This window comes from Erythrolamprus reginae, chromosome 2, assembly GCF_031021105.1.
Source record: "Erythrolamprus reginae isolate rEryReg1 chromosome 2, rEryReg1.hap1, whole genome shotgun sequence".
Classification (NCBI taxonomy): Eukaryota; Metazoa; Chordata; class Lepidosauria; order Squamata; family Dipsadidae; genus Erythrolamprus; species Erythrolamprus reginae.
Genome location: NC_091951.1, coordinates 211,527,385 through 211,552,152, shown reverse-complemented (window position 1 = coordinate 211,552,152; position 24,768 = coordinate 211,527,385). Strand labels below are relative to the sequence as shown.

General features: G+C 42.7%; 2 protein-coding genes across 16 annotated transcripts in view; one reads left to right on the top strand and one right to left on the bottom strand.

Moving 5' to 3' along the window:
• Positions 1 to 24,768, bottom strand: part of DOCK6 (dedicator of cytokinesis 6) — a 280,141-nt gene that overhangs the window by 161,276 nt on the left and 94,097 nt on the right. For 10 of the 15 annotated variants that reach the window (XR_011558174.1, XM_070741668.1, XM_070741676.1 and 7 more), the window contains 5 exons: positions 23,552 to 23,676; positions 20,894 to 20,987; positions 17,774 to 17,936; positions 14,952 to 15,026; positions 6,637 to 6,754 (listed from right to left, as the gene is read on the bottom strand). Coding sequence is in view for 13 of the 15 variants with exons in the window: in XM_070741668.1 (XP_070597769.1) it covers positions 6,637 to 6,754; positions 14,952 to 15,026; positions 17,774 to 17,936; positions 20,894 to 20,987; positions 23,552 to 23,676 (575 nt within the window). In the remaining 2 variants the exon portion in view is untranslated. The remainder of the gene's footprint in view (positions 1 to 6,636; positions 6,755 to 14,951; positions 15,027 to 17,773; positions 17,937 to 20,893; positions 20,988 to 23,551; positions 23,677 to 24,768) is intronic. The other 5 variants (XR_011558175.1, XM_070741671.1, XM_070741672.1 and 2 more) reach the window with 1 other exon arrangement.
• ANGPTL8 (angiopoietin like 8) lies at positions 7,662 to 16,349 on the top strand. The gene is made up of 3 exons (XM_070741729.1): positions 7,662 to 7,881; positions 8,266 to 8,436; positions 16,010 to 16,349. Exons 1-3 carry the CDS (start codon positions 7,663 to 7,665, stop codon positions 16,148 to 16,150), a joined length of 531 nt encoding a protein of 176 aa, XP_070597830.1. The 5' UTR covers position 7,662; the 3' UTR covers positions 16,151 to 16,349.

Sequence of the window (24,768 nt, the reverse complement as noted above, 5' to 3'; positions counted from 1 at the left end):
GCCTCCCTTGACAACACCATTGCACCATACAGAGCCTTGTTAGCCAAGCAAAAGAAAACGCGCCAACAACTGCCCATAACTATGTTTATCACGAAAACCAAGAGGTCTGCCACAACATCACCTGCAGCGTCCATTGTAGACATGGTGATAGAAGAAGATCCCGATTTATCCTAGTTATGCTAACCCCCCCCCAAAAAATGTAAAAATGTAAATAAATATTTTTATTGTTTCTATCAGGATGACTAAGTGTTATTCAATGTGTACAGTACAGGTTACAGGTAGAGGTAGAGGTACAGTACTGTACTGTACAGTACTGTACAGTACCTTAAGGAGATGGGAAATGGTAATTTGTGGGTTGAAAGTGTTGGGACTGAGTGTCATAGAGAAGAATGAATGAATGACTGAGTGAATGAAATTCAAACACAGGTGAGGGCTGGGGGTTTTTACATATTCTGTCATTGTTTAAGTGCTTTTTACGAAAGGAAGGAGGGATGGAAGGAGGACATGAGAGCAGGAAAAAACCAGGTTAAAAATGGACTTTGAAATCATAAGTGGCAAGTTTACTCACTGAGAGCTAGCAACTTGACCAGAAAAAAACCAGGTTAAAAATGGACTTTGAAATCATAAGTGGCAAGTTTACTCACTGAGAGCTAGCAACTTGACCAGAAAAAAAAAAGCAGGTTAAAAATGGAGTTTGAAATCATAAGTGGCAAGTTTACTCACTGAGAGCTAGCAACTTGACCAGAAAAAAAACCAGGTTAAAAATGGACTTTGAAATCATAAGTGGCAAGTTTACTCACTGAGAGCTAGCAACTTGACCAGAAAAAAACCAGGTTCAAAATTGGACTGGGGGGGGGGGGCGGCATGAAAAATAACCATTGCCAGCCTCCGGACTGCCGTCGCCCCACCGTCTGCGCACGCGCAGCCTTAAAATAATAATAAAAAAGATCGCGCATGCGCAGACGGTGTTTTTACTTCCGTAGCGCTACTTCGCGAAAACCCGCTCGTTGCGGAGGGTCCTGGAACGGAACCCTCACAATAACCGGGGGATCACTGTATTTAAATTCTATTAACCTTCCTCCCTACCCCCAGGAGGAGGTGCGGCACTGCAAGGACTGGAAACAGCAGCCTCCCATTTGCCCCACCGTGGGAAGAATGCATAGATTCGGGGGGGGGGGTTGAGAGGGGAAAGGGTTGTTTCATGTCAAAGCCTTATCTTAGCTGGCGTGCCCTGACTGGTGACGGGAGGGGAATAAAAAAAGAGAAAGAGAGAAATGGAGGGGTGGGGGTGGGCTGATGAGGAAAGAGAAGGAACCTTGTATCCCCCTATGCGCATCTGCTCCCAGTCCAGGGAAAGAGCACAATTGAGAGCACACTGGATCCTAAGTTCTGGGTTACCTCCAAAGTAAAAAAGCTCCTTAGCTGCTGGTTTGCTTTTTGTTTTATGCAGCTTGGGAAAGTGATGCTGATTGGCCACCGCAGCCAAGGCAGAGAGAAGACTTCCTGGATTACCTCAAGGCCGACAGGCTGGACAGGCTGTGCCCAAAGAAGAGAGAGAGAGGGAAGAGCCAGCCACTCCTTCCTTTTTGCACACCCAGGCACGGGCTTTTTGCACATTAGGCACACGCGGGGGAGGGGATGGGGAAGCATGGCTTTGGAGATCTGGGTGGAAGAGAGGATGACACTGATACTCCTTCCATGCATAGACAGAAAAAAACACACACACAAACACAGGATATAATGTTTGAAATTTAAAATTTTTTTTTAAAAAAAGATGGCGGTCCCTCAACAAGAAAGTGATTGCCGCCAGTCAGCTGGAGCTGCGCGTGCAGCTTCATTTCTGTTCCACCCCGTTCCCCCAGCTGCCCACCCCTGGTCAGCATATTGTCCCCAACAATCTTGGTGCTCATTTTACCGACCTTGGAAGGCTGAATCGAACTGCTGCTAGCGCCATCCTTCCAATATCAGTAAAATGAGGACCCAGATTGTTGGGGGGGCAATGTGCTGAATCTGTAAACTGCTTAGAGAGAGCTGTAAAGCACTTTGAAGCTGTATATAAGTCTAAGAGCTATTGCTATTGTTATATTTCAATACTTTCCATTCTGGCCCTTCTGGGAAGGGAAGAAATCTCCATGTGATTCATATCCTTTCCTTTCTTACATTATTCTGATTATTCAAATCCAGAAATAACATAAGGCTAGCCTACTGTTACACTAAGCTGAATTTTTTTCACACCCAGGTATTTTCAACAGCTATTATAAAGTTCTCATTTACAATTAAAGAAAGAAAATCCAATACTTTCCCAACTTCACTAAGAAACACAGACATGCATGGCCTTTCAGAAACTCTCCCTTAAGAACCCTGCTGTTCTGTTCGAAAAAACTCCCTAATCTTATGTTCCCGGGTCTATTTGACCCGGACTGCAAATTGATCATTTTAGGTACTTATATTTGGTCTTTTTGAAAGCTTTTTTCACCTGGAAACAAGTTTGAACATTTCTGCACACAATGGAATGAAAATTGAACTGAAAAAATTAATCCTTATTGGTTTATTTTGCACATAAATGTGCCTCCCCCCCGTTTTTGTGAAAGTTTTTTCAATTTATGGATAGTTTTGCTTGCAAAATCCATTCTATTTTACTAAAGTTGGTGTGGGATTGGTAGCTTGAACATTTCTGCACACAATGATATGAAAATTGAAATGGGAAAAGTAAATCTTATTGGTTTATTTTGCTGATATAATGCATGCCCCCCCATATCTGTGAAATAGTCTTCACTTTATGGATAGTTTTGGTAGCAGAATGCATTCTATTTTGCTAAAGTTGGTGTGGGATTTGTAGCTTGAACATTTCTGAACATAATGATATGCAAATTGAACTGGAAAAATTGATGCATATTGGTTTATTTTGCAGATAAAGTTATTTCAATTTATATAAAAATTATGCTGTTAATTTCAAACTTACATACTTTTTTTTAGTAAAATGGATTTCTTTCATAAAATTAGTTCTCTGGCTACAATGTGGTTGATTTTCAAAAGGATATTCCAAATATTTCTAGCCAAATATGTATAAAAAGTGACAATAATGGCACACAGCAAGGCCGAGGGGGGTGGCCCTTTTGTGGCAAAAATAAACCAATAAGAACCATTTTTTTCAGTTCATTTATATTTTTCTTATGTTCAGGATTGTTCAATTTAGTATATCAAACCTTTTGGGGGAAAATTCCTTAGGGATTTGTAGCCTTAAAAATATAAATTGACACGAAATTCAGAAAGCATGGGGAGAGGGGCTTTTTGATCAAAATAGAAATATAAGTCTCAATTTTTCCAGTTCAATTTTCATATCATTATGTTCATAAATGTTCAAACTAGTTTTCCAGTTGAAAAAGTTTTCAAAAAGACCAAATTCAAGTACCTAAAAAAAATCATTTTGGTCTGGGTCTATATGACCCGAACAGACTAAACGTGACTTTTTTTGGGCCCAGAAAAAAAATTTTCCCCCACCCCCACAAATATTTTTTTGATGATCAGCATTGTTAAATTGAGTAAATGAATGCCTGAGATTTTAAAGAATATTTCGGATTTGGAGCATAAAAAAATAAAAAGTGAAAATGGTTGCAAGCAGCCGAGGGGGGGGGGGGAGGCCTTATTTCTGATGTTAAAAAACCAGTAAGAATCATTTTTTTCAATTCCTTTATATTTTTCTTATATTCAGAAATGTTCAAGCTACCAATCCCACACCAACTTCAGTAAAATAGAATGCATTTTGCAAGCAAAACTATCCATAAATAGAAAAAACTTTCACAAAAACGGGGGGGGGGGCATGCATTATATCAGCAAAATAAACCACTAAGAATTACTTTTTTCATTTCAATTTTCATATCATTGTGTGCAGAAATGTTCAGACTACTTTCCAAGTGAAAAAAGCTTTCAAAAAGACCAAACATAAGCACTGCAAATGAAGAGTTTTCGGTCCGGGTCAGGGTGACCCGGGAACAGAAGATTTGTGACTTTTTTTGCCCAGCAAAAACTAAGCCCCCCACCCCCCCAAAAAAATTCTCATAGAGAGAACCCCTGAAATGATGAAAAGTCATGAAATTTCAAGTTTCAGATATGCAGGGAAAATGTTTTACAGGGGACTCAAACTTGGTTTCGGGTCACATACGACCCGAACAGAACAGCAGTTTAGAACTTTCATAAACCCTGGCTGCAGATTCAGGCTATGTAACATGATTGAAACCATGAGCAAATTTGCTATTTTGCAGGATCATTTCTAAGGAAAACTGAATTGAAAGCATCTGAAGCAGATTCTTTCTGGCAGAGTACAGGTCATTCTCTCTTAAATTGATTACTCAGCATGATTTCTTCTGAGCTTATCAAACTTTTGGCAAGTCACACTGTAGTGAAAAACCCTGACTGGCTATTAAATTGTCTGGCAAGCAGCAGACAACCTTTAGTATAAAAATGCAGCCCATGGTTTGAGTATTAAATCTGCTGCAGATACAGTAAAATATTCGTATGGTAAAATGTAGGACTTTGAGTTTATTTTCTAAACTCATAGAAACATCGAAGTCTGACGGCAGAAAAAGACCTCATGGTCCATTTAGTCTGCCCTTATACTATTTTCTGTATTTTATCTTAGGATGGATATATGTTTATCCCAGGCATGTTTAAATTCAGTTACTGTGGATTTATCTACCAAATCTGCTGGAAGTTTGTTCTAAGGATCTACTACTCTTTCACTAAAATAATATTTTCTCATGTTGCTTTTGATCTTTCCCCCAACTAACTTCAGATTGTGTCCCCTTGTTCTTGTGTTCACTTTCCTATTAAAAACACTTCCCTCCTGGACCTTATTTAATCCTTTAATATATTTAAATGTTTCGATCATGTCCCCCCTTTTCCTTCTGTCCTCCAGACTATACAGATTGAGTTCATTAATTCTTTCCTGATACGTTTTATGCTTAAGACCTTCCACCATTCTTGTAGCCCGTCTTTGGACCTGTTCAATTTTGTCAATATCTTTTTGTAGGTGAGGTCTCCAGAACTGAACACAGTATTCCAAATGTGGTCTCACCAGCATTCTATATAGCGGGATCATAATCTCCCTCTTCCTGCTTGTTATACCTCTAGCTATGCAGCCAAGCATCCTACTTGCTTTCCCTACCGCCTGACTGCACTGTTCACCCATTTTGAGACTGTCAGAAATCACTACCCCTAAATCCTTTTCTTTTGAAGTATTTGCTAACACAGAACTGCCAATACAATACTCAGATTGAGGATTCCTTTTCCCCAAGTGCATTCTTTTACATTTGGAAACATTAAACTGCAGTTTCCATTGCTTTGACCATTTATCTAGTAAAGCTAAATCATTTACCATATTACAGACCCCTCCAGGAATATCAACCCTATTGCATACTTTAGAGTCATCGGCAAATAGGCAAACCTTCCCTACCAAACCTTCCCCTATGTCACTCACAAACATATTAAAAAGAATAGGACCCAGAACAGACCCTTGTGGCACACCGCTTGTAACCTGACTCTGCTCAGAATACTCGCCATTAACAATAACTCTCTGATGTCTATGCTTCAGCCAGCTGCAAATCCATTGAACTATCCAGGGATTAAGTCCAATCTTCACTAATTTATCTATCAGCTCTTTATGTGGAACCGTATCAAAGGCTTTGCTGAAGTCCAGGTAGGCAATATCCACGGCACCACCTTCATCCAACACCTTTGTGACATAGTCAAAGAAATCAATGAGATTAGTCTGACATGATTTGCCTTAGCCATGCTGATTTGGGTCCAATAAGTTATTGTTTTTTAGGGGCTGATTTATCCTCTTTTTGAATAGAGTCTCCATCATTTTAACTACAACTGATGTCAAGCTAACTGGCCTGTAGTTACCAGCTTCTTCTCTACTGCCCTTCTTGTGAATAGGCACAACACTGGCCATTCTCCAATCCTCAGGAACTTCTCCTGTTAACAAGGATTGGTTAAACAAATCAGTCAGGGGGGTAGTAATGACAGATCTGAGTTCTTTAAGAACTCTGGGGTGGATGCCATCTGGAATCGTTCAAGTTCTTCTAAGACATCGGCTTCTAAGATCACTGCAGCTGAATCCATACAGCTGGAAGCAATGCTATATCCCTCTACAGTATTATTTTGTAAGGTGTCTTTTGAGAAAACTGAACAGAAGTAGCTATTGAAATGGTCAGCGATCTCCTTATTCCCATTAATGCATGTATTATTCCTGGTACTAAGCTTCGTGATACCACAGTTTTTCTTCTTCTTACCACTAATATATCTGAAGAAGGTTTTATCCCCCTTCTTTACAGATTTGGCAATTTCTTCCTCTTTTGAGGCTTTAGCAGCATATATTATCTGTTTCGTCTCCTTCTGTCTCATTTTAACTCAAAATCCTACATTTTCTTCAATGGAAATAGAAATTATAGGAATATAGGTTGTGGGTCTGGTCATAAATGAAGCCCCTCAACTGCCCTGAATGGAATAGCTCAAATGTGAAAATTGACACAAGAGATAATATTTGGGGCAGTCTCTTCAGGGGCTCCCTTCTGCTCCACAATCCAGTGATGGATAAAAGGCATGAAGAAGCAGCTGAGGATGGGACTCACTCACAGGCATGGCTTGGCTAGGATCCTCTCCAGCCATAAATTGCAGTTTCACTGCAATGTTTCGCACTGAGCCTTGACGGCTGCTGAAATTCAGGTTCTGTGGGTAAATGTAGAGTAGATTCCTGAAAAGAAAAGAAAAGAAAAGAAAGAAATATGTTTGACACAAGAGCAGAAAGGAAGAATATATATTCTTGAAGCCATAGAAGCAGAAAACTTTATCTTCCAAATCAGAATGTTTTCACATTGAATGTCCCTGTTCTGTTGCTAGCTTTGCTGTTTTTCAGAATTATCCAATTATTCTTTGTTTCCAAAGTTTTTCATTTTTCCTTCCAATCTTTTGCATTATGTGCTCACAGCAACACATGTTCAGTTCTTCTTGAACTTTTTTGTGACTTCCCTCTTCACCCATTATTCTTTGTACTTCTGTAAACTTCCAGATTCTTCTAAACCTGGTTATATGTGCTTTTCATAATTAAGAAATGCTGTTTTAGAAAAAGGATTCATACATTTTAAAATAAGTTTGTTATTAGTCTATCTGATCTCCAGCATTGTTTGCCATCTTTAAAAAGATGTGATTCTCCTCCCCCCCCCCCACCGGAAAGGTAGACGAAAGAGTGTGATTACACAGAAAGAACCAGAGACATGGCATGGACAACTCTGGTGTACAGTCATTCAGATAATCCCAGCCCCACAAATAGCAACAAATTACATAGCTCTGCTCCTTTGGCCAGTCCAGCCAAGATAAATACATTGAGTCTATCCTCAAGCTGTGCAATTCCCAAAAACAAACTGAATGCCTGTCATAATCTGGCTCCTGCCTAGCCTTGTGAAATTCTTTGCGGGTCTTTGTGCCCTATCAGTGACCAAGAGTAGAATAAGAGCCAAATTTGAAAGTTGTGCTGACTCATTCATAGCAAGAAAGATCCCAAGTCCAAAATCATCTGTGCCGTTCCCCTTGAAATCCTCCCTCTTTCTCTATATAAGAAGAAGCTTTCAATCAGTCTGTTTTACTACTGGACCTATCAGAGCTATGCTGACTTCCATATTCTTAAGCCTCCTAATGTGGCAAACAGCCATCCTTGTCCCTTCCCTGATAGACCCCCAGCAGGAGGCTTTGCAAGAAGAGGTCAATGTGCTGGTCTATGGAGTGATACAATTCAGACAGGCACTGCACAACCTCTACAACTCCATGGCACAGAAGCTGGACAAGATCAGGCAACGCATGGACTTCTATCAGCAGGGCTTTAAGGTATTGTATCATCAGATTAAGAGTATCCAGTTGGACCGGAATGAGATCAGAGAGATAATTAAAGGACTGAAGGTAACTAGGTTTTAAATATTTTAAAAAAATTAAGGAATTAGAGCCATGATATAAAAGGAGTTGTGTTGAAGGAAAACAGCAGTTTTGTACCCAATAATTTCTCTGTACACTGTAGGGAAGGTGGGATATAAAGCTAATGTATACATAAATAAAACAAAAGGATATAAGAACTCTCCTTTTAAACCTAGCTCCAGATTTGTCATGTAATCTTCCAAATGTACAATGTTAAGATTTCCTCCTCTAAATATCTATTCTCAGCATCTAGTCTCTCAAGCTCTTTTTCCTTCCTCACCTCACTGCTGTTTCCAATAGGCAGAGGGCACAATACTGAAACAACAGGCTCAGGCCAAGAGGGAAGAAGTGCAGGAATTGCTAGTGGATCATCAAAATATGCTGCTACAAGTTAAGTTGCTTGAAGAAAAGCTATCCAGCATGGATCACCAAGATTTCCAAAACAAAGAATGGGAGCTTGCAGCTATGAAGGTAACTATTTCTTTTAATTCACCAGATATTCCCCTATAAGGGTATAATACTTTATGCTTTTCGCAACTTCACTATGTAAAATCCTCAGAAACGACAGGGCTTACCTACAGAATGGGCACAGGGAGAACAATAGCCTCTTTTCTCTATTTTATTTCCAAACTATTCATTCATTCACTGTAACAGAACTGATTACACTGACAAAGCATTTTGTTTTTAGACACTATTATGAAATTGGTTTGCCATCCCACCCCTATTTCTGGGATGTTTATTCAACTTCCCAGTCTAGTCAATAACCTTACAATTTTATGATGGTATAAGAATATCCATTCTGACACTTCTTAGCTTAAGATCATTACAGTTGCCTAGATGCTACCAACAAACCCATAGATGAATAAATTGATTGATTGATTGATTGATTGATTTGATTTGATTTGTATGCCGCCCCTCTCCATAGACTCGGGGCGGCTAACAACAATAAAAAAACAGCGTATGACAAATCTAATATTTAAAATAGCTAAAATAGCTAAAAACCCTTATTAAAAACCAAACATACACACAAACATACCATGCATAAATTGTATAGGCCTGGGGGGAAGGAATATCTCAATTCCTCCATGCCTGACGACAGAGGTGGGTTTTAAGGAGCTTACGAAAGGCAAGGAGGGTGGGGGCAATTCTGATCTCTGGGGGGAGTTGGTTCCACAGGGTAGGGGCCGCCACAGAGAAGGCTCTTCCCCTGTGTCCCGCCAGACGACAATGTTTAGAAGGCCAACTCTGTGGGACCTAACCGGTCGCTGGGATTTATACGGCAAAGGCGGTCCCGGAGATATTCTGGTCCAATGCCATGAAGGGCTTTATAGGTCATAACCAACACTTTGAATTGTGACTGGAAACTGATCGGCAACCAATGCAGACTGCAGAGTGTTGGTGTAACATGGGCATACTTAGGGAAGCCCATGATTGCTCTCACAGCTGCATTCTGCACGATCTGAAGTTTCCGAACACTTTTCAAAGATAGCCCCATGTAGAGAGTGTTACAGTAGTCGAGCCTCAAGGTGATGAGGGCGTGAGTGACTGTGAGCAGTGACTCCCGGTCCAAATAGGGCCGCAACTGGTGCACCAGGCGAACCTGGGCAAACGCCCCCCTCGCCACAGCTGAAAGATGGTTCTCTAATGTGAGTTGTGGATCGAGGAGGACGCCCAAGTTGCGGACCCTCTCTGAGGGGGTCAATGATTTCCCCCCCCCCCAGGGTGATGGACGGACAGATGGAATTGTCCCTGGGAGGCAAAACCCACAGCCACTCCGTCTTATCAGGGTTGAGTTTGAGTCTGTTGACACCCATCCAGACCCCAACAGCCTCCAGGCACCGGCACATCACATCCACTGCTTTGTTGACTGGACATGGGGTGGAGATGTATAACTGGGTATCATCGGCATATTGATGATACCTCACTCCATGCCGTTGGATGATCTCACCCAGCGGTTTCATATAGATATTAAATAGCAGGGGGGAGAGGACCGACCCCTGAGGCACCCCACATGGGAGAAGCCTAGAGGTCGACCCCCCACTAACACCGACTGAAGGACAGTGCCTCCCACTCCCAACCCCTCCAGCCAGCGCAGAAGGATACCATGGTCGATGGTATCAAAAGCTGCTGAGAGGTCAAGAAGCACCAGGACAGAGGATAAACCCCTGTCCCGGGCCTGCCAGAGATCATCCATCAACGCGACCAAAGTAGTTTCCATGCTATAGCCGGGCCTGAATCCTGACTGCTGAGGACCTAGATAATCGGCTTCTTCCAAGGACCGCTGGAGCTGGAGCGCCACCACCTTCTCAACAACCTTCCCCAAAAGGGAAGGTTGGAGACTGGCCGATAGTTGTTAAGAATGGCTGGGTCCAGGGAAGCCTTCTTGAGGAGGGGGTGCACAAGTACCTCCTTGTAGGGATCCGGAAAGGATCCCCTCCTCAAAGAAGCGTTGACAATCTCCGGGACCCAGCTCCGTGTCACCTTCCTGCTGGCCGAGACCAGCCAGGAGGGACACGGATCCAGTAAACAGGTAGCAGAACTCACAGCTCCAATGGCCTTGTCCAATTCATCAGATGTCACCAGATCAAACTCTTCCCAGACAGGTGGACAAGTACGGGCTCCAGTCACCTCAACTGACTTGTTGTCAGTCGACTCTGTTATCCAATTGGAGTCGAGGTCCGCCCGGATCCGAGCGATTTTATCAGCAAAAAACGTGTTAAAATCCTCGGCACTACTCTGTAAGGGCTCCCCCCTGGTTAAGGAGGGAGCGGGTCACCCTAAACAGAGCAGCCGTGCGGGTTTCCGCTGATGAAATCAAAGCGGCATGATACGTGCATCTTGCTGCCTTGAGCGCCACTTTGTAAGTTTTAATATGAGCTCTTACAAGTGTTCGATTGCATTCAGACTTGCTCTTCCTCCATCGCTTCTCTAGACGTCTCTTCTGGCATTTCAACTCCCAGAGCTCCTCATTGAACCATGGAGCTCTAACGGGGTCTAGTGCCACGGAGAGGTTGCAACGGCGCAATCCAGTCAAGAGCCTCCGCTGCAGCCTTGTTCCAGGCCTCAGCAAGAAACTCTGCCGAACTGTGGACGAGTGCATCTGGAATAACCTCAAGCACCCTCTGAAAGCACTCTGGGTCCATCAGGCGTCTGGGGCAGAACCTCATAGTCGGTTCCACCTCCCTGCAGGGAAGGATTGGAGCCAGGAAGTCAAGCCGCAATAGAAAATGGTCTGTCCATGACAAAGGCAACACTTCTAAGCCCCTTAGTCTCAGACCATTGCTCAGTTGCTCAGAGAGGAATACCATATCGGGTGCGGGCCCCCGCTCGAGTCGGACCCTGTACTACTTGGGTCAGGTCCATGGCTGTCATGGTGGCCATGAACTCCTGTGCCAATCCAGAGGAACTGCCGAGTGACAGCAGACTGAAGTCCCCCAGGACAATAAGTCCGGGAAACTCCGCTGCCAGCCCGGGTACCTCCTCGAGCAGCACAGACAGGGCTGTTGACACGCAGCTGGGAGGCAGGTATGTGAGTAACAAGCTCACCTGAACCCCTAAGTCCAACTTCACCAGGAGGGATTCACAACCCGCAATCTTTGGAGCAACAAGTCTACGCAGGCAAAGGCTCTCCCTGGCTATTAAAGCCACTCCTCCCCCCCTTTCCTGGGGTCGGGGCTGATGCCATACCTGAAACCCGGCTGGGCAAATTTCAGAGAGAGGGACTTCTCCGTCTGGGCCCAGCCAGGTTTCAGTCACACATGCCAGGTCGGCCTCCTCATCCAGGATCAATTCCCGGATAAGGAGAGCTACCACCGACCTGGCATTGAGTAGCAGCAGCCTGAGCCCAGGGCCAGAATTACCCTCATCACCAGTACCCTGTGTTGAGCTCACAGAGCCGGAAGCAGGGATCCCTCCCATACCAATCATTCATTCCAAGCATATCATAACATATTATTACACTTGCCCCAAATACCCATCGATTAACACCCCCCCAATAATTTAATTAAGATATAAAATTAAAATATGGCAGTAAAATACAAATTAATACTAATTAATTATCAATTACTCTAAAACTAGTACTAGATGCCAAATTATTAAATATTAAAAAACAAAATACAGGGAAAAAATCAGTTAAAAATAAATTAGTTAGCAGTTCTTAGGTCATCAACAGCTAGGTGGCGCCAGACTCTGAATCAATTAAGTTCTGGAAAAGTACAGCATAAATGTCCAAGTCTTTAAATAATGAGTCCCTGGGAAAGAAGATCTCCTTAGTGCCGGCCGCTGCCACCGCCTGGCACTCCTAGTTCGTAAATTGTGTTTCGAATTATTATTAACTCGGACTCCTGCATCTCTACAGCTCCGCCGTCTCTCGTCGTTCACTCCGGTCACCCTGTGATAGTTACCGTTCTTACTGGGCGACATCTCCAGTTCTCCACACTCCCCTCTCACCGCGGTCCTGCACAGTCTCTCAGTAATGCCAAACAGCCTCAGAACAGCTCCTTGCCCTCTCCTCAGCGTCGGCCTTCCCTCTCTCTCTGCCGTAACCTCCTTTCCCTCGATAATGACAGCCCCCTTGGTAATGACAGCTCCAGCATGGTCCTTCTCTCCGATGGCTCCAACAGTCCCTCTGATGCCGGGCATCCCCACCATTTGGCGCCACAGCCTCCCAGGTCCGTCTGTCTGTCTGTCTATCTGTCTTGGTCTTAACGCCCAGCTCTCGCTCTCTGCTCCTTGCTTGCTTGCTGCAGCCGCACGATTAAATGGCGGCTGCCATTTTCCGAATCCCAGCTGATCGAGTTCGGCAGCGAAAAGATGATCAGGAACGCCAAGGGGAGATAAAGCAGACAGCATACAGCTCTTCCGAGGCATACAGGTCTTCTCTCTGGCTTGATCTTGCAGCCCAGCTCTCAGCCTCTGTCCCTTGACAGTGGCAGCTTGCTGCGGCTGCAGAATTAGATGGCAGCCACCATTTTCCGAGTTACAGCTGATCGAGTTCCGATGTCTCCATGGTAAAAAATGACTGAAAACGCTACAGAGAGATATGGGACGCAGCTCTTCCGAAGCAGAAGCTTCTCACCTCACTGTAGTTGCAACAGGCGGCTAAACTAAACAGAATTTTTCCTGTATTTAATGGTGTCTGGCGGAGAAGCAGTCTCCCACTCCTTCCTGCTACCCCACCAGTAGCAGATTTACTGTAATATTTTGAGGTTTCTTCATAAAACTGTCCTTCATGGTTCACCCACTTGTCTTGTAGACAGTGCATATAATCCAACTCCAAATCATAATATATTTTCAGAAGTGTGGTTGTCAGACATATATAGGAGTTTTAATTTTTTCCTGTACCACCCATGAAAAGGAAGTAAGTTGTTTCTGGAAAAACTTCAAATGAAATAAATTAATGTGAAAAAAGGAATGTCTATGAAAAAGAAATGTCTCACCTTCCTCTGATTTTATATTAAACTGGTATTTTAAATCAGCAGACTGCTCAGTCTATCCAAATTCATTAATCCCCTCTATATTTATGTAATGGCATGTAGGAATGACTCTGAGAAACAAAAGCGATAGACTAAATAACTGTCATGCAAAAGGTATCTCAGGCCAGAGAAGCACATAGGTAGTGGTGGAAGTGGTGAGAAATGTTTCAAAAGAGACTCTCTCTAGTTTTGGGGAGAGAAAAAGGAGGGAAGGGATACTTTCAGACTTACAAAATCATTAATGTAAATATTACAATAAAGATTAGTGCTGGTATTCATTGATGTGCTTCTTGTCCGGATTGCCTCAAAGACCTAACAGTTCATGAGACTTCTTACAGTATTCTCCATCTATATACTCAATCATCTTCCACCTTACCAAAACCCCTTCCCAATTCTATTTACTGCTTCTCCTTAAAGTTCACTTGCCTGACCAATACAAGCAACCAGAAGGAAGAGCCTTACTGCCATAGAGAGGCACTGCCATACACTAACTTTTGTAGGCAATCAGGGTTCATGGAAACTTTCTTATTTCTACTATATTGAGAGCTGCAGTTCTATAAAGGAGAATATTTGTAGTTCAGAGTTGAAATGAGGGTTCCTTGATGCTCTCTGAGCTTGGCTTCTTTTCTTGAAGATATTTCATTATCCAAACTACAGTGGAACCTCGACATACGAGCAGCTCTACTTACGAGCTACTCGAGATAAGAGCTGGGAGGGGAGCGACATTTTTGTTCGCCTCCCGAGCTCACATTCGGGATACGAGCGCCAAGGAGCTGTCTCCTGAAGCCGAACGCTAACTTCCGTGTTCGGCTTCAGGAGACAGCTCCTTGGCGCTCGTATCCCGCGTGTTTTAAAAGGTTGCAGTCGGCCTGGGGGGCTCGGGGGGGTGCTGGCAAGCCCCCCAGGCCGGCTGCCACGTTTTAAAACACGCGCGCCGCTTTGCAGCTGTGTCCTGAAGCCGAACGCGGAAGTTAGCGTTCGGCTTCAGGAGACAGCTGCGAAGCGGCGCACGTGTTTTAAAACGTCACAGCCGGCCTGGGGGGCTCGGGGGGAAGCCCCCGAGCCCCCCAGGCCGGCTGCCACGTTTTAAAACACGCGCGCCGCTTCGCAGCTGTCTCCTGAAGCCAAACGCTAACTTCCGCGTTCGGCGGCAGCGATTTTTTTTGTTGTTGCACGGATTAATTGACTTTACATTGTTTCCTATGGGAAACAATGTTTCGTCATACGAGCGTTCCGACTTACGAGCCTCCTTCCGGAACCAATTAGTCTCGTAAGTCGGGGTTCTACTGTAATGGGTAATGTGTGACAGCAAGACCATTCCCTATGATAAGTTATATAAAACCCTCTCGGCCACATGACACTCTAAAGTGCAGAGGGAAAATATATGAAGGCTTGGAAGAAGTCATGTCTCTGATTGCAAAACTTTTCAATGACTTGTGAAAGCCTGTCCAGGGTTATTAAGAAGAGTAAAAAAATTAATCATATTAGCTTCCAAACAGGAGATGAACTCACATGCCAGTTTGCCCTCTGAGAAGAATTCCCAAACTCATCTCCAGACCCAGTTGGGTAAGCTTCAGCAGCCTGTCTCTGTGCTCCAGGAAAGGAATGGCATAAAGCTGTTATGATGTATGGCACCAACTAATAAGAATCACACAGTACACCTCACATGGAACCAAGCATAAATAAGCAACTATTTCAAGTAGCATACAGTTAAGTTTCAGCAATGGCAATCACATTGCCTTAATTTTATAAGCTTCTTTTCAGCTTACCCAGATCCCTTTTAAGGTGATGTTTGATTTAATAGTCTCTGCAGCAGAGGTCTTAGGGCAAGGATTAGATTTGTCTCAGTTATTAGCTGGCATTTCTTCAATACCAAGAGCATTATAGAGATCATTCTTACTGGTCAGCTGTAGCAATTCTACCCCCTTCCCCAATTCCTACAGCTTTTCTTCAGTGCACCAACTTATTTCACTAGCAAAGATGATAGAGAGAATAAATAGGCTACCTGCCATAGATACAAGAGCTTTCTGGCGTGCTATTCCTTTTTGAGAGAGCCAGGTTGCAATTGCAATTTAATAGTGATATAGGCACATTACTTTAATTTAATTTATTACATTTAGAAGCCACCCAACTCCTTTTGGCCAATGTAAACAGTATAAAACAGAAAATATAAATAGTGAAAAAATAGTATAAAATATAAAACCCCACAACATTCATTCAATAAACACATTTATTTCTTCTGGCCAGAGCTGAGTGGCTTAGCTTAATGGCCCCAAGCCTGCCAGCAAAGACAGTTTTTTAAGGTTTTTCGAAAAACCAGGAGGAGGGGGGGGCAATACAAATCTCCGGGGGCAGCTGGTTCTAGAGAGCCATTAGAAAGCATCCACATGAACAAAGCTCTTTCCTAAGAAGGCATGCCTTAGAAGAATAGATGGGGAAAGGGGCTGGGGGAAGTCAGTCTAAGGAAGCAAAGGACGTGAAAGAAGCGAAAGCCCTTTCGGTTCTCAACCACTATAGTCCAACAGTATGCAGAGACATTCCTGTGAGAAACAATCTCTTCTCTCCTCAAGGCCCATGTGCAACAGCAGAATTTCACCATCTGGTTCCTACTGGAAGCAGCCAAGCAGCAACAAGAGCAAATGGCTGAACAGGAAAAAAAGTTGCTCTGGATTCAAGAAAAAGGCAAGACAAGAGGAAAAAATATTCTTTAGAGAGGATACTATTACGCATATCAAATAATGTGACCAGTGACTCTGGCAGAATTGACTCCTATATGTAACAATATATTATTAAAGTGAAGTCTCAGATCACTGACAAAGGAGATATTTATCTCATATTGGTTATTATAACAAACATGAGGTTATATTTAACAAGACCTATCCTCCCTATTTAATAAAGGCTGAACAGTAAACCTGCCCAATACAATTGCAAATGCTCCTTTTTAGATGAACAACCACAGAAGACTGAATGTGGGGGGATTTGAAATCTGAACAAATTTACATTGCAGTTGACTATCTCCTAAGCCAGTGATTTTCAACCTTTTTTGAGCCGTGGCATATTTTTTACATTTATGAAACCCTGGGGCACATTGAGGGGGGGGGGGAAGAGTGTGGGAGTGTTAAAAAAAGTTTGGACCAAAAAATTCTCTCTCTCTCTCTTCCTCCCTTTCGCTCTATTTCTCTCTCCCTCTTTCTCTCCCTTCCTTCCTCTTTCTTTCTCTCTCTCTCCATCCCTCTTTCTTTCTCTTCCTTCCTTCCTCTCTTTTTTGCTCTCTTTCTCTGTCCCTACCTCCCTCTATGTCTTGCTCTCTCTTGCTCTCTCTCTCTTGCTTTCTTTCTCTTGTTCTCTTTCTCTCCCTCTTGTTCTCTTTCTCTCGCTCTCTCTCTTTCTCTGTCTTACTTTCTTTCTCTCTCTCTCTTGCTTTCTTTCTGGAACCAACTCCCCCCAGAGATCAGAATTGCCCCCACCCTCCTTGCCTTTCGTAAGCTCCTTAAAACCCACCTCTGTCGTCAGGCATGGAGGAATTGAGATATTCCCTTCCCCCTAGGCCTATACCATTTATGCATGGTATGTTTGTGTGTATGTTCGGTTTTTTAAATAAGGGTCTTTTAATTATTTTAAATATTAGATTTGTTATATGTTGTTTCATTATTGTTGTTAGCCGCCCCAAGTCTACAGAGAGGGGCGGCATACAAATCTAATAAATGAATGAATAAATGAATAAATAAATAAATTTCTCTCTCTGAGCTTCGCGGCACACCTGACCATGTCTCGCGGCACACTAGTGTGCCACGGCCACTGGTTGAAAAACACTGTCCTAAGCCATAAAGGTAAACTATTAAAAGATTAGAAGAAAGTAATCCCTGTACACAATCAGCATATTTATCCCTGTTGGATTTCATTCTGGCTGATGGCAGAGACATCATCATACGAGCCATGGTGGCACAGTGGTTAAATAAAGTACTGCAGGCTATTTCTGGCGAACTGTCAGAAATTCAACAGTTTGAATCTCACTGGCTTAAAGTTGACTCAGCCTTCCATCCTTCCAAGGTCAGTAAAACGAGGACCCAGAATGTGGTGACTTGTAAACTGTTTAGAAGGGGTTGTAAAGCACTAGGCAGTGGTATATAAGTGTTTTGCTATTCCTTATGTTCTCATGCAGACTTTTAAATAAGAATTCTATTTTAACACACAAAAAAGGAAAGGAAAGGAGAAAGGAGAAAGAACGAAAGCTTTTTCTTGCACGTTTTGAATAAGAAAGTAGGAAAACACCCAAACCAGAGATTCTTTCCTCTCAGCAACTACCCTTACAATGTCACAAGATGTGAGCTCACCGATATGTTGTGTGAGGGATATAGACTTCTCGAACTGGGAATTCAAGGATCTCCTTGGTGGGTCGGACACGCAAATCAGGGTAGGGCTGGACATGCAACAGTTCAGGTGAGAGGCAATAATGGGGGTTTTCTGGCACTGGTGAAATATCAATCTTGAATTGAGCTGTAATGCAAAAATAAAAGGAATGTAAGAATGATTTACTGTACACACAGAGCAACATGATTAGACAGGTATTAAGCACAAGAAGTGACCATGGACAGCTGGAAGACAGGGAGATGCTGAGGACCATCTTTATCCCATGTAAAGCCATTCTGAAGCTATAGGACTGTGATGGCAAACCTATGGCATGCATGCCCAAAGTGGCACGCGAAGCCATGTCATCCAAAATGTGCAGTCTTGCCTGTTTGTATTCCGGGTTTATGTGCATATGATGATCAGCTGTCTATTGCATGCACGGAAGTGCCGAAAACTGGTCTGATAGTTGGATGCACATGCGTCCCAGAACCCAGAAGTTTCAGCAGTGCCGAAAACCGGCCTGCGCATGCGTGCTGGCCATCTGATTATGAGTGAGCGAGCATGCATGCTAGAACCTGGAAGTTCGGCTTTTCTGGAGTGCAGCCCCAACAAGCAAGTGCACACAACTTTTCCACATAACCCTTTTGGCACAGTGCCAAAAAAAATCATCATCATTGCTGTAGGATGAGCACTAGAAGGTGCCAGAGCAAGAGTCAGACCACTGGAACTAAACATCAGAGATAGAATTGACCCTTCACACATATATCTTCATGTATAATGTAAGTTATAATATGCTTTGTTTTTTAATAGTATTTCCATACTTTTACAAAACACATATTGTATCTTAGCATTGAGCACGGAGATCTATATGTGAAGAGTCAATTCTATTTACTTTATTTACTTACTTACTTACTTATTTATTGGATTTGTATGCCTATCTGTGAAGACTCAAGGGAATTCTGAAAAACTATGGATTAGCAGAGAGCCATCCATAGAATTGTACTGGGATTTAGATTACAAAAATCATGGACTGAGATGGGTGGGCAAATACAGTGACTCTGCATGGCTGATAGCTTCAGCCCATGTTTATGGATGGGTGCCTGCATAGTCAACTTGGAAAGACACTTAATTTAGTCTAGTGAGCAAATTGGCAACAGACAGTGAGTTTTAGACTGTGGAAACTTGCATCTCATTTGGCAACCAAGGACCCAGAGTATGTAGGAAGAATGGAGAGGCACCCACTGCAAGATGCTTAAGGATCAATATAATGTTTCCACAGTCTGTGTTGATTTGGGGAGCCATGTCATCTGTTGGTATTCGTCCACTGTGCTTCATTAAGTCTAGGGTCAATGCAGCCGTCTACCAGGAGATTTTGGAGCGCTCTATGCTTCTATCCGCATATGAGCTTTAGGGGATGGTGACTTAAATTTTCCAGCAGGACTTGGCACCTGCCCAGACTGCCCAAAGCACCAAAACCTGCTTCAATGACCCTGGGATTCCTGTCTTTGATTAGCCAGCAAACTCGCCTGACCTGCATTGAGAATCTATGGGGCATTGCCAAGAGAAAGATGAGAGACGTGACACAGAAGAGCAGAAGGCTGCCATTGAAGCATCCTGGTCTTCCATAACACCTCAGCAGTGCCACAGGCAGATAGCTTCCATGCCACACCGCATTGAAGCAGTAATTGCTGCAAAAGGGCCCCAAACTAAGTACTGAGTACATATGCATGCTTATACTTTTCAGAGGTCCGATACTGTTTTATGTACAATCCTTGTTTTATTGATCTTATGTAATATTCTAATTTTCTGAGATGGGGGATTTGGAGTTTTCATGAGCTGTATCCCATAATCATCATAATTATGACAAATCACAGCTTGACTTATCATGCCTTGCATGTTATGAATATCTCTCATATATTAACTTTCATCTTTTAAGTTACATTACTGAAATAAATGAATGTTTGCATGATATTCTAATTTTTCGAGTTTCGCCTGTATGTTCACCACTTCAGTTATTTGTAAAAATGATAGAGGTGAGATACAAATAAATAAAAGCCTTTGAGGCCATTAGATTGAGCTCTCTAGGGCATGGTTTGTTTTTGTTTTTTTAAGCGTATGGCAAGTGTTATTCATTCATTCATTCATTCATTCATTCATTCATTCATTCAATTTCTATGCTGCCCTTCTCCTGAGATTCAGGGCAGCTTACAACATGTTTAGAAATTCTAAAAACCCACTGTTAAAAATTAGACAACCAGATTCATATGTCACACAACCAACATTCATTCATTAGGCGGGGCAAGATATCAGAGTTTCAATGGCCCCAAGCCTGTCGGCAGAGGCTAGCCAGAGACCACTGAGGAGACTGACTACCTCTGTGAAAGGAAGTTTTTGGACTGTCTTATCTTAAAAATGCCTGCGGGACGCCTGAATGCCTGTAGGCAATCAAGGGAGGCTCCATTCCTGTCTCTATGCCATTTAATCGCTCACAGGAATCAAACCACCAACAGTTTACCTCCTTGGAGCACAGGCTCAGCTTCTTCTCATGTGAGCCACCCTGGCCCCCTAGAGCAAGGGTGTCAAACTCAATTTCATTGAGGGTCGCATCAGGTTTGTGTTTGATCTTGGGGGACCAGGGTGGGCATGGCCAGGGTGGACATGGCTAGTTCTGTGTTACTCAAGTCACCAGTGGTGGACTGAGGACTCAGCAGAAAGGGGCTCCCGAACTCTGGGACAGCTCCCTGCTATTCACTGCCAGCAAAAATGGACCGTGAGCCCATGCTCCGATTTCACTGGTAGAGGCACCATGGGTCGGTCCTTTGCTGTTTCCAGGGCGGCCCCATGGGCCAGATCTAAGCACCCGATGGGCCGAATCTGGCCCCTGGGCATTGAGTTTGACATCCCTGCTCTAAAGAATGCTATTTCAGTACTTTGAGGGGGGAAAACTTTATTTACCTAAATTTGCAAAGTACCACATGCAACTGGTGGTTCAATCCTACTTTATAACACATTTTGGGGACAATTTGAAGCACTTTTGGGCTCAGAAAAGATCATGATACGGGAAGTAACATAAAGATGAATGGTATTACAATACCCTATTTTACCTGTAACTGGACGCAGTCTTCTCAGGACAGAAGATGGGCGCCTCATATCTGCTAGGAACTTATACAAGTCCTCATCACTGAGACGATCACCTTCCTAACAATTAAGAGAGACAGAATAAGATAAAGAAAATGGCATTCACTACTATAGTGAATAAAGACTCTTATGAGTATTCTCTATTATCATTCATCTACAAATGTTTATGCAGACCTTCAGTATTCAAACATCGAGACAAACAACATACCAAGACGCTCAGGCTTCAAATCTGCTTTGTACTGAGAATAGCCTAACATGTTGTCGTTTTTAAATATACATTTAGGATTTGGTTAACAAGGAGGTTAATTTAGTTATTTTTTTTAACAGGTTTACAGAGGAAATTTTAATTTTCTCCCTAGGTTATTTGGTATGATTTTTTTTCCTATTTTCCCCATGTTTATAGAGATAAGTAGATAGTTCTCGATTTACTACAGTTCATTTAGTGACCATCCAAAGTTACGGCACTGAAAAAAGTGATTTACTTACTTGTTTGTTTGTTTGTTTGTTTGTTTGAGTTGAAAGGGACCCTACAGATCATCAAGTCCAACCCCCTGCTTAAGCAGGAAATCCTACAGCACCCCAGCCAAATGACAATCCAATCTCCTCTTGAAAATGTCCAGAATTGGGGAGTTCACAACCTCTGCTGGCAAGCTGTTCCACTGGTTGATCGTTCTGACCGTCAAGAAGTTCTTCCTTATTTCTAGGTTGAATCTCTCCATTGTTCCTTGTCTGGCCCTCTGGAGCCCTGGAAAACAGCGTGACCTCCTCCCCTCCGCGGCAACCCCTCAAGTACCTGTAAACTGCTATCATGTCCCCATGGCCCTTCTTTTCTCTAGGCTATCCATGCCCAGTTCCAGCAATCTCTCTTCATAAATCTTGGTTTCTAGTCCCCTAATCATTTTGGTTGCTCTTTTCTGCACCTTCTCCAGAATTTCTATGTCTCTTTTGAAGTGTGGTGACCAGAACTGAATGCAGTACTCCAGATGTGGTCTGATCAGGGAATTATAGAGTGGTATTAATATAGAGCTGCTCCGAGTCTCCGGAGAGGGGTGGCATACAAATCTAATAAATAATAATTAATACCTCCCTGGTCTTGGAGTGTATCCCCCTGTTGATACATCTTAGGATTGTGTTGGCCTTTTTAGCTGCTGCTGCACAGTGCTGGCTGCTGCACATTGCTGGCTCATATTTAGTTAATTATCCACCAAGACTCTGAGATCCCTTTCACAGTCACTACTGCTAAGTGGGGTTCCTCCCAGACTGTATGCGTGTCTAGGTTTTTTTTTACCTAGGTGAAGAACTTTACTCTTCCCGACGTTGAACATCATTTTGTTAGTTTGGGCCCACAGTGTTAATCTATCTAGGTCTTTCTGTAGGGTGTTGGCTATTCCCTCATCTAGGTCATTGATGAAAATGTTGAAGAGCACAGGGCCCAGGACAGAACCCTGTGGTACCCCACTGCCTACCTTCTTCCATGTGGATTTGGAGCCGTTGAGATGCGGTTGGTCAGCCAACTGATTATCCATCTGCATGTGTTGTAGTCTACCCCGTTTTTTTCTAATTTGTGGATTAGGAGATTGTGATCTACTTTATCAAAAGAAGTCCAAATATATGAGGTCAACTATATTGTGTTGGTCTACTGATTTGCTTATGGTGTTGAAAAATGATATGAGACTGGTTTGGCATGATCTGTTTCTGACAAACCCATGTTGGCTGTAGGATATTATCTTGTTTGTTTCTAGGTAGTGGCAAAGCTGTTTTTTGATTATTTTCTGCAATATTTTTCCAGGTGTAGAAGTCAGAGTGATTGGTCTGTAGTTACCTGGGTCAGTCGTTTTACCTTTTTTGTGGATAATCATTATAACCTTATAACCATTTTTCACAGTTATGACATGCAGCATCACCATGATCATGTGATCAAAACTCTGATGCATGGCAATTGATTCATATTTATGACCACTGCTGTGTCACAAGATCATGTGATCACTTTTTACAACCTCTCGACCAGTAAAGTCAATGGGAAGCCAGATTCACTTAACTTAACAACCAGGTTACTAACTTATCAACTGCAGCCATTCGCTTAACAACTGTGTCAGGCAAGGTCATAAAATGGGGCAAAACTCACTTAATAAATGTTTCACTTAACAACAGAAATTTTATGTTGTGTGTGTTGTTCTGTGGTCTCATTTGTGGTCATAAGTTGAGGACTACCTGTAGTACATTAGGATTTTTTCTAAAGTATATAGACATCTATACAATAATAATACAATTCATATAGTTATACTGCTAGTTAATTAAAGTATAGCATTATAGCCACTTTTTTTAAGATCTTGGGGTTTACCCCAATCCGTTAACAAGAATGTTGTGTCCATCCCGCTGGCACATTTTCATTTGGAAGCTACAGAAAAGTGATTTCCCCCTCTTTCATGGCAGACTAATTACCATTTTTGCTAGAAGATATTCTGGAAGTTCATGCTTCAATCTCTTCAAAGATGCATCAAGTGAGGAAACAGATATTAACATAGAAACAGCCCCTCTGATTCTATATCTGCATTCTTATAGAAACATTAAGCCTACATGATGCTCTGGGTGAGGCTACTCCAAAACGCATTTTAACTTCTAACCTGTTTGAAAAAATTGGTGATTGTGAGGGTGGCTGGACGGAAGTTGCTAAAGCTGCACATCTCCTCACCAACACTCAGGCGTCCATAGGCTTTCTTCTTGCGTTCATTCCAGGTGCCTTTGCGTTCTGCAAAAGAAGAGAATATTCAATAGGAAAGGCATGCATATGTCCTCAGTGGCCATAAGCAAGCAATATCCTAACAGGTAGATGAGTTACTATTATAATCTTCAAATTCTTTATCTCCAGCACAAACAAAAAGAATAATCTTATTTCAAAGACAAACATAATGGATGCAGACTACAGTTTGCATATAATCTGTCTGAGAAAGTAGAGGACCAAATAGCCATTTCTGAAAATTATTCTCTCACTTTTTAAAAACAAAAACAAATCAAAAGAGCCCCCAAGAAACAGAACACACACAATTAACACATCTGTCCGGAAGGGCATCTCAGTGTCCTAAAAATGGGCCCAGAACTATCAGTCTTTTACGAGGCTAGATTCGGATGCGTCTTAGCAGGAGGATACCTCTAAAGCTTCTACAGGGAGTCAGTAGAATATAAAATGCTATAGGAATACTATAGCTGAGACAAGTCACAATGTAGCTTGCAAACAGCATGTGAGGTCTACCAAACAAGGAATCTTGAAATATGATCATTATGATGGACTTGAATTACTTACCTCTAATTGTGAATCTACTGAAAGTTTATTCCTTTCATTTAAAAAAAGTTGATTTCCTTAGAATTGGTTTCCCACCTCTGTACTGCAATATAGAGTGTTGAATGCCTGCATCTCAGTTTTATGTTGGGTGCAATTGCCTTGTGCTAGTAGAGCCTCACTTAGAATCATGTGAAGTTGGGGCTTCCGGTTTGGATCGGGACTGCAGCAGAGGCTCCGGGGCAGGGCTCTGTCCCCGAGACTCCTTCTACCCCTCCAAAGGTCGCTTTTTGTGGTCGGATTGGGTCCGGATGGCCCGACCACAGAACAGGGGGCTTCCCTGAACCCGAGGAGCTATCACCGAAGCTCTGGAGGCAAGGGATCGCCCCGCAGCTTTGGAAGACAGGAGAACCGTTCCTCATTTCTTCGAGGTCTCGGCCATTGCAATCCGACCATACGAGTGGGAAGTGAAGAATATTAGAAGAAGAACCAAAATTCAGGAATAATCCAGCAAAGCAGAAAAGGAAGACAGTATAGAAAAGAAGAATATAAGGTACAAATTTG

Bases quoted from the DNA above. Each gene is read 5' to 3' on its own strand.
- ANGPTL8 (XM_070741729.1), top strand. From the start codon at position 7,663: ATGCTGACTTCCATATTCTTAAGCCTCCTAATGTGGCAAACAGCCATC. The intron at 7,882-8,265 runs GTATTGTATCAT...TGTTTCCAATAG, and splicing joins TCTATCAGCAGGGCTTTAAG to GCAGAGGGCACAATACTGAA. The intron at 8,437-16,009 runs GTAACTATTTCT...TCTCTCCTCAAG, and splicing joins GGGAGCTTGCAGCTATGAAG to GCCCATGTGCAACAGCAGAA.